We start from the raw sequence: 8459 nt of genomic DNA, 5'->3' as shown, positions 1-8459 counted from the left end.
GGCGTGCGGGCGGGCAGGGGCATGACACGGCGGGCGGGGGGCGTGCCGCCCTGCCCCGGAGCCGGGGCACCGCGGGCTGCCGGGCTGGCCCCGGGCGGGAGCGGACGGGACGAGGCCGCGCCGCCCCCAGCGCTCGTTCCGGTTCCGGCGCGCGGAGCAGGGCGGGAGGCGGCGGAGGCCATTAGCGAGAGCGGCGCGGGCGGTGAGTGCGGTGCGGGGCTCTCCGCGGGCGGTGAGTGCGGTGCGGGGCTCTCCGCGGGCCTCGCTCGCTCCCTGGGCGCTCTGGGGACGCGCCCGAGCGGCGCCGCATCCACTGAGGGGCCGGAGGAGGCCGGGTCGGAGCGGCGGGCTGTGGGAGGGCTGGGCGGCCCCGGCTCCCTCACGAAAGGGCCCCGGGCTTGTCGCTGCGCCCCCGAGTGCGGCCGTGCTGCCCGCGGGGCTCGCAGGGGCCGTACCAGTGTGGGATCCACCTGGGGCTCTTCCCATGGAGGTACGAGTGGTTTGATTTGTGGTCCTCAAAAGTGAATTTCCCAGAAGAGACCTGGAGAAGACTGGCTGTTGATGTTTAAAGTCTTCATGGGCACGTCTCTAAAAAGTGTTATTGATGCACAGTCAAAACACATGTTGTGTTAAAAATATGAGAAAAGTGGTGCTTTACACTAATGTAAGGGATGATGGATTGTGTAATTGGAACTTATTCTGCATCTTCCTTTGTAATAAAAGCTTTTGTTTTCCTTGTGCCGCAGGTGTAGAGCCACAGCACTGCAGCCATGTCGATTGGAGTGCCCATCAAGGTTCTGCACGAGGCCGAGGGCCACATCGTGACCTGTGAGACCAATACAGGAGAAGTTTATCGAGGCAAGCTTATCGAAGCTGAAGACAACATGAATTGTCAGGTATCTTTTGTTTCACAAGGATGGAGGGAAGGTTGGCTGATCTGGGCTCCAGAAGGCTGAAAACTTGATTAAATGACTATTGCTTTTAGTTCTGGCATTAAAAAAACCTACTGCTGCTGTTTCTAACCGTGGTGAAGTGGATTCAGCGTTACAGAATGCTCCAAAGAGACCAGAGCTTATTTCCAGTTTCAGAGTGGGGTTGGGCATCCCTGTTATTAGGATCAGAGATTTTAAGTCTATCCTGTGAACAGTGTTTTTCTAGAGTTTGTTGTTTTAAACCACTGAGTGTAAGAATAAAAGAACCTTGATTTAAGAAGCTGAAGCTTATTTAATGTGCATTTCTATAGTCATTCCAAGAAGGCCTAACTTTGATTTCAGGCAAGTGATCATTGGAATCAGAATGCTTTTGTAATAGTTAGTACTAAAATAGCTCTATTAAAACTATTTGCATATAAGAAAACAAAAATAATGATGCTGATAAAGCTAATTTGTAAACTGGTGAGAAAGCAAAAGTCCTGGGCAGCAGGCATGGGGTGTGTTTCAGTGGCCGTGATGCCTTGTGTCACAGCTGAGGCCTGTCTGAGCACTGACTGATTTTTGCCTTCCAGATGTCCAACATAACAGTGACATACAGAGATGGACGGGTGGCACAGCTCGAGCAGGTGTACATCAGGGGCAGCAAGATACGGTTTCTCATCTTACCAGATATGTTGAAGAATGCTCCTATGCTAAAGAGCATGAAGAATAAAAACCAGGGTTCTGGAGCTGGGCGAGGGAAAGCAGCTATTCTCAAAGCTCAAGGTATGTACAGTTTGTTCATGGTCTCTCCCCCAATTTTTCTGTAGAACTGGAAAATTCATCTCTGTTACTGAGGAGATTAAGCAATAAGAAGTGAAAAGATTACTGGTCCATACAGTGTTTTTCTGTATGTTTTATCTTACAGTGAGAGTCAAGGCTCAGATTGTCCCAATTACCTGAATGTTTAGTATTGATGCTACCATAATTTAGAGGTAGTGAGTAGTCTTGTTAAACAGAGCCTTTCTGTTAAACTTAAGGGTTCTGTTCTCCTGCAGTTGTGGCCACCAGCTGTTTGAAATGCTTAGGGAAGGATTCAGGTGTTCTTGTTGAGCTCTTGTAGGAAAACAGCTTTAGTTACCAAGATGGTACTTAAGCTAGTGGGAAGCTGTAATTATTACCTCCTCTGTAGTTCACTCTCAGTTGTGCCTTCCTCAGGGGATCAGTCTAGTTATTAGGTAGTTGAGTAACAGTCATGTGCCACAAAGTCCCTGGTTAACTTCAGTGTGCAGTAACATTTTTGTGGGGGAGTAACTTACTGAGTAGTGTTGAAAAACCTTGCAAGAGCGTGGGGTTCCAAATCTCTTGGGTGACACAGATTTGTGTGTCAGAAGGAACATGAGATGTATGAATATCTACTGCAGTTGTTCTGAGGAGCCAGACTGTGGGATCATTGGGTTCTGGTTCTTCTCACAGAATGCTTCCTGCTCTCACATCACTTTCTGAGCATTTCCTGGCTTCTGAGCAGGAGACCTTGAGTTTTGTTGATATTTTACTTGTTAGATGTTGAGATAAATATGCAGGTATGTCAAATTCATGTCATCCCTGATGTTTTCTCTCTTCAGTGGCTGCAAGAGGAAGAGGCCGTGGTATGGGCCGTGGCAACATCTTCCAGAAGCGAAGATAATTTTGGTCTTGGCCGAATTGCTTTTTTTATTAGGGGTGTTAACTTGACTATGCGTGCATTGGTATCAGTTTTGTTTAATAAATGTTTGTGGCAAAAACTCGTCTGCTCTTACCTGACAGGACAATTCTTGGGCAAATACACTGTAGGTTGATTTCAAGCTCAAGCCAGCTTTGGAAAATAGTGGACTTTATTATATCTAGTTTTGACCACTTTGTGTGATGCATTGGTTTTTGAAGATCATTATGTTTCCTTTTTCTTGTTTAGTCCTGATGTCATTTATTCTCTAAAGAATTAGAAGGCATCCTTAATGAAGAATTTTAAGTCCTACATTATAAAGTCTTACTAGCAGCTGCATTTATGGAAGATACAGCAAAACAGAGGCAGCTTCCTGCAAAGCAGAGCACTGTGTTCTTTAGCTTTATATGGACCTACAGTAGATAGAGGTCTATCTACAAATCTCTATATTGAACTTGTATTCTTGCATTTCTTATCTTTCTCTTTGGATATGGGGAGAATTTTTCATTAGGAACACACAACTTTGATAGCCTGAATCTATATTTGCAGAGAAAAAAAATCTATTCTGACTTTCTTAGCAGTTTTTCCCTGTTTCTGGGAAAAGATGACAGAACATAAAATAGGCATTTTCCCGGATAAGTTTGAAATGCTTTGTAGATTTGAAAGGCAGTGCAGGTGTATGAGGAAAAATTTTATAAATAGTTATCCATTTAACACAACTCAATCCAAATGCTGATGTTTTGAACAAAACTCACTATGAACTTCAGCTTTTGATCTTATTACCTATACACAGTTGTGTAGAGATCAGCTGATCTGCAGGAAGCCAAATGTAGTTGTAACTTCATTAAAGTGTAGCATGGGTGTTTTTACTGACTGAAATGGTTGAAATATTTCAATGTAACCCTTGTGTACCTAATCACATACTTGCATTCGGTCAATTACCAGTCTGTACACACACAGAAGAGCTCCTCTTGCTTTACTGCTTGGATGCTGTGAAGACTCCCTTGTGTGCAGACAGGAAAGTTGAACTAATGTATTAACTTGTTGAATTGTGTGTAAATAAAGCTGTATTTGGTCTCGCATCACTAGGGAAAGCCCTGCTGCATGTTCTTCTGGGTGGTAGTGATCCTAAACATTTGCAATGGAAACCTCCTTAGAATGTGTGTGAGGGATACTTGAGCTTAACTATAAAAGCACTGTAGTGTCATCTTAGGCCTCTCATGGGGAATGTGTCCAAAAGATGGCAGTCCTCACAAACAGGGGCCATTTCCACTGGTGTGAGTGGCTCACCTCTTTTAAAGTCCCTGTTCTTGAGCAATGCCAAGCTGCTGTTCTCTCAGGAGCAGTGGATGTGGCATTCAGCAGCACTGAGGGTGGGGGACAACCAGGAATTTTGGAGAGAAACTGTAGCCTTCCTCAGGAGGTTTGATGGAACAAACTGTATCTGCTTTAAGAAGTTTGGAGCAACTTCTCTAATGCATAACAGCTTTGAAGAAGATACTGGATTTTGCATAAACAAAAAGCTTTGCACTGTGGCTTCAGGTTGAGGCTAAGTTTACGATGAGCTCTTCAGAAAGATACTGTGAATTTAGTGTAAAAATGTTGAAGTTTCACGCTGGTAGCCTCAGCCAAGACAAACATCACTTAGCAATTTCTAACGAGTTACTGGAATGCTAGTTTGTTACAGGCTGCTTTCCAGAGCCTTCCTGTGCTGTGTGTATTATTACAGTGTGATAAATAAAAATTTCCTTCTCACAGATGAGGTCTCACCCACTAGATGGCTCTGTTGGGAAGAGAATGCAGCTCAAGAAACCAGAACCCTCTGGAAAAGAAAAATGCAAGAAATGTGACTTGTGCTATAAAGTCCTTAAACTCAAGGGCTATTATAAACTAGCATGAAAATACTCGCCTTATTTTCTTTCTTCTTCAGTGTTCCCCGAGTGCTGGCTTCCTGCATGGCTGGGTTATTCCAGCTGCTGATGGATGCTTTGTTTCCCTGGTACTTGGCTAGTTGGGCAAATGCACTTAGATGATGCAGATTCCTCAGTTCAGGATCTTAAGCAATCTATTTCCCTGGGATGGCAGATACTAAGGAGAGATGCAGCTGTTTTTAACATCTGCACTTATTGTCACTTTTTTAATCACAGATTGCAGCATTCCTTTTCATTCTTTGCCATCACACTGTGTGTGGGCTTATAAATCTCGTGCTCTTCAGTGGGTTCAGGGCTCTCCATAGTTTCCTGCTTTTGACACAGAGAGACAAGCACTGGCCTAAAGCCTTGTTCCAAACTTGCCCCTTTGATAACACCAGTGCAAGTGCCTTTGAAGTACTCTGGGACAGAGAATCTGTACTGAAGGGGTCCAAAATGGTGTGTGGAGAGGTGCAGGTAGAAATTCGCCTAGTCTTCCAGGGTCAAAACCACAATTGTGCTCTTGTATGAAAACAAGGCATAACATCAGAGAAAAGTTCAAGAAAGTATCACTTGAAAAAAATTGCTTTGCATAGAACTGTAGGATCTTTCCTCACTGACCAGGTGTCTTCATCCTATACATGTGCAGTTCTTCTCTCCAGGTGTGTCTAACTTACCTTTGATCCTAAAGCTGTACTTTTCTTTAGCTCATTTTTCAATGCTCTTCAGAAAACCTCTTCTAGAAGGGCAAACTGGAGTGGGAAATGTGAATTTCTGGTGCTGGTAGTCAGGATAACTGTTCAGTCTGTATCTCTTTGCTACTTGAGCTTTACAGTGAGCTTTCCTGTAAAATACAGGTGTCCTATTTCTTTTGCCAGTAAGATCTGAGCAAGGGTGGAAGACTGATGTCCCAGTGGACCAATGGTTTGGTAAGGTAGCAGTGGATGGAATTCTGAAGTCTACAAGAAAGTGTCAGTGATTCAGTTGTTTATTTCTCAGGCAAGGGTCAAAAGTAGGGAAAGAGTTCTCCCAGGGATCTTTGTTGTTTCCATCCTGACAGAAGTAAAAATTTAGATCTTGACTTGCACCTTATTGCAGCCAAACTGATTTCAGACAGACCTGGTCTTCCTCCTCCAACATTAGATAAAACTTTATGGGACCCTCCTGCCTTCAGTGATTCTTTGGAAGGAAATACAGATATACCACTTTAAAAGCATGGTCATGGAGCAGCCTTGAAGAAGTGCTGAGGGGTCAGTGTGTGCAGATCACTTTGCAAGTGAGAGGAGACTTCACCTGCTCACACCTGCAGACACTAGAGCTGCCAGATGACTGCAGTGTGCAGTCATCTGAAATAGCCAAAGCACTGCCTGCCTGCAAGAATTTTCCAGGTCAAGCTGGACTTTGACTGCTCCAGGTGTCCTGTTGTTGCCTAGACCTGTGATGAGAGCTCTTGATAAAGTCAAGAGTGTTTTGGAGGTGGTGAATAAGAACGTGCCACCCTTCCCTGCTCATGGTAACTGCTCCTCACAGACCAGGGTGTGGGATTATTTCACTCATTCTGGAGGCTGACATTAGTGTGCAGTATGAGTAGTAGGTTTGGGGTGGGTTTATGCCACTTAATTCAGATGTTTAATGAGAAAAGTGTTTGGGGTTTGTGTGTGAGTTGCTTGCTCCTAGTAGACAGGCTATTATTCCTGGCACAGGACCAGTCATTGCATAAGCAAGTATTGTGCAGCCTTCTGCTGCTCAGCAGAGACTATCAGAGTCTATGAAAAGTGGAGATTTTCCAGCATCGTTAATTCAAGGGAGAATGCTGAAGCCCTGGCAAAGAAACAGATTGTATCCAGAAGATGTGTAGTTATGCTGGGAGGAATGAAAAGAATTACAGAAAAACACTATCATTGTTCTTTTGTTTGGTGAACTGCTCACAGTGAGCCTTTAATTTTTTCTTCATTTTCCCTTGCCTGGGGACTTAAAATCTGTTGGGTGGTTGGGGGTTCGCCCTGATTCCAGCTCACTGGAGAGATGCTGGTACATCTAATCCAGAGCAAGCTACTGCTTGTGAGGCAAAACTTCTTACATTTTGTCCCTTGGTGCCTAAAATGTTAATAGGGAGTGGAGCCCACAGCCTCAGAGAAGTTTGGGAACAGTGCAGCTGATGGCCCTCAGCAGACATGCAGTGAAACTGATACTGTGACAATGCACAGACCCATGTGGTGGCATTTTAGAATGTTTATTGATATCTTTACACTCCCCTAAAATCTCAAGTAAACTGTAGGGTGAATAGGGCTTTTTTCCCCTGACACCATACCCAGCTGAGACACAGAACTGGCATGTGGAGATTTCCACTTTTCTCTAACAAAGAGGTGTTGCTGTTTGTTGCTTCATGATCAAATGAGCTCCTTTCTGTCTCATGTCTCTGAAGCAGCTCCACAACAAGCCTTTTTTTGCAAAGCTCATCCAAAAGTCAGTGTTGTTCCCCTTGAAGAGCACTATATCAAAGGGCACTATATCAGATGCATCCTCAGAACCAGACAGGAGTGTGTCATTTGCCTGCAGTCTTGTTCACCTCTTGCTTTTGAGGGCAGCTTGGATGTAGCTGCACAAGTGCTGTGGTCTGGGAAAAGGAGTGGCTGCACTTAGAGGAAATGTTGTTTCTTCCTTTTCTCTTGGTACTTATTAGCATTGGCTTTGTTTTGTCTTTTCACTGCAACCTTTCTTTTTTCTTTTCCAGTTAATGATCCAAATTTGACATGGAGAAAGTGGATGAAGCTCTAGGGACCTCATTAGAGGCTTTTCATGTCAGAATTGGACTCCAAATACATGAAGTGTAATCCTAAACCTAGGCAGAGATTTATACCATGGGATGTGCTGAAGCTTCTGGCTGGAGGCTCTTGAGAGGGTCCATGTAGGAGAGCTCACTTTATCTCCATGGCCTCATTTGAGCCTGGCTTTTACTGGCCCTGCAGCCCCTGGCTGGGCTGCACACCTTGGGAAAGAGCTCTGGGGATGCATCCTGCTGTCCTGCTTGTGAGAGCCAAGTGTTCACCCAGCTCCAGAGCACCTGACCCTGGTGCTAGCAGAAGTTTTGGGGGCTGCCAGTGACACTGTAAAACACTGGGATTCATACTGGAGCTGAGGGATGGGCCAGTCCAGGGCTGAGACCCAGGCAAGGGGCCCTGGAGACGCTCTGGGCTGTTGTCTCTGAGTATCTGGTTACACATCAAACCTGTTCCTTTGGCCTCCACTTGGCTCTCTTTCCATTGCAGTTTCTGAAAAACTAAAACCCCAAAGAACTGTTGGTAAAAGGAGTGGATGGGTTGTGACTTGCTCAGTTTTTCAGTTGCAGCAGAGTTCAGACAAAGGTGCACACATCAAACTGTTGGCTCTGCAAACCGAAAGATTTCAGGGGATCAAGAACAAAACTCTGCTCAGAAGTCTGACATTGAAACCCAAAGGCAGCTGCCTCTGCTAGTCTGGGAAAGGGCCTTTTTCCCATACTTAGTGCCATGTTTTTGTTGTTGAGACATCATGTATTTCAGGGGAATTACACCAGTTGAATAAGGCCCATGTCATTTTTGATAGCTTTTCAAATGCTTCCCATCATTGTGTCCAATGTGGGGCAGATTGACACAAAAATGGACTGGGAGGAATAACCTTCCCAGAAGCTAAGGAACTGGCTGGTCAGAAAGCAGGAAAGTGCCTCTCTTCCACCTTTGTGACACACCCTGCATGCAAGCAGAATGAACCTGCTGCTACGTGGAAGGAAATTCAGTGCCATTGTGGCTCACCTGCTTTTGAGGCCCCTTTGGATGCAGCAGGGGGAGTGCTGGCCTTTGGGAAAAGGAGTAAATGGAATAAAAACTGACTTTCCTCTGATCTCTTCTGCTGAAGAAGAGTTTCTGTGTGGTTCTTCTATTTAGTGGCTGTTCTGGT

General features: G+C 45.1%; 1 protein-coding gene across 2 annotated transcripts; it reads left to right on the top strand.

The window, feature by feature from the left end:
- Positions 1-68: 68 nt before the first annotated feature.
- SNRPD3 (small nuclear ribonucleoprotein D3 polypeptide) lies at positions 69-3698 on the top strand. Of its 2 annotated transcripts, none has more exons than XM_038152470.1 (4): positions 69-202; positions 747-896; positions 1505-1697; positions 2537-3698. In XM_038152470.1, exons 2-4 carry the CDS (start codon positions 771-773, stop codon positions 2596-2598), a joined length of 381 nt encoding a protein of 126 aa, XP_038008398.1. In that variant the 5' UTR covers positions 69-202; positions 747-770; the 3' UTR covers positions 2599-3698. The 2 variants fall into 2 exon arrangements, with proteins under 2 accessions (XP_038008398.1, XP_038008399.1); XM_038152471.1 differs by having other exon boundaries at positions 117-232.
- The last annotated feature ends 4761 nt before the right edge of the window (positions 3699-8459 follow it).

Source organism: Motacilla alba, chromosome 15 (assembly GCF_015832195.1).
Source record: "Motacilla alba alba isolate MOTALB_02 chromosome 15, Motacilla_alba_V1.0_pri, whole genome shotgun sequence".
Taxonomy (NCBI): Eukaryota; Metazoa; Chordata; class Aves; order Passeriformes; family Motacillidae; genus Motacilla; species Motacilla alba.
This window is presented reverse-complemented; position numbering and strand designations above follow the sequence as displayed.

Coding starts and splice junctions, on each gene's coding strand:
- SNRPD3 (XM_038152470.1), top strand. CDS start 771: ATGTCGATTGGAGTGCCCATCAAGGTTCTGCACGAGGCCGAGGGCCAC. Junction 897..1,504: donor AAGACAACATGAATTGTCAG/GTATCTTTTGTT, acceptor TTTGCCTTCCAG/ATGTCCAACATAACAGTGAC. Junction 1,698..2,536: donor AGCTATTCTCAAAGCTCAAG/GTATGTACAGTT, acceptor TTCTCTCTTCAG/TGGCTGCAAGAGGAAGAGGC.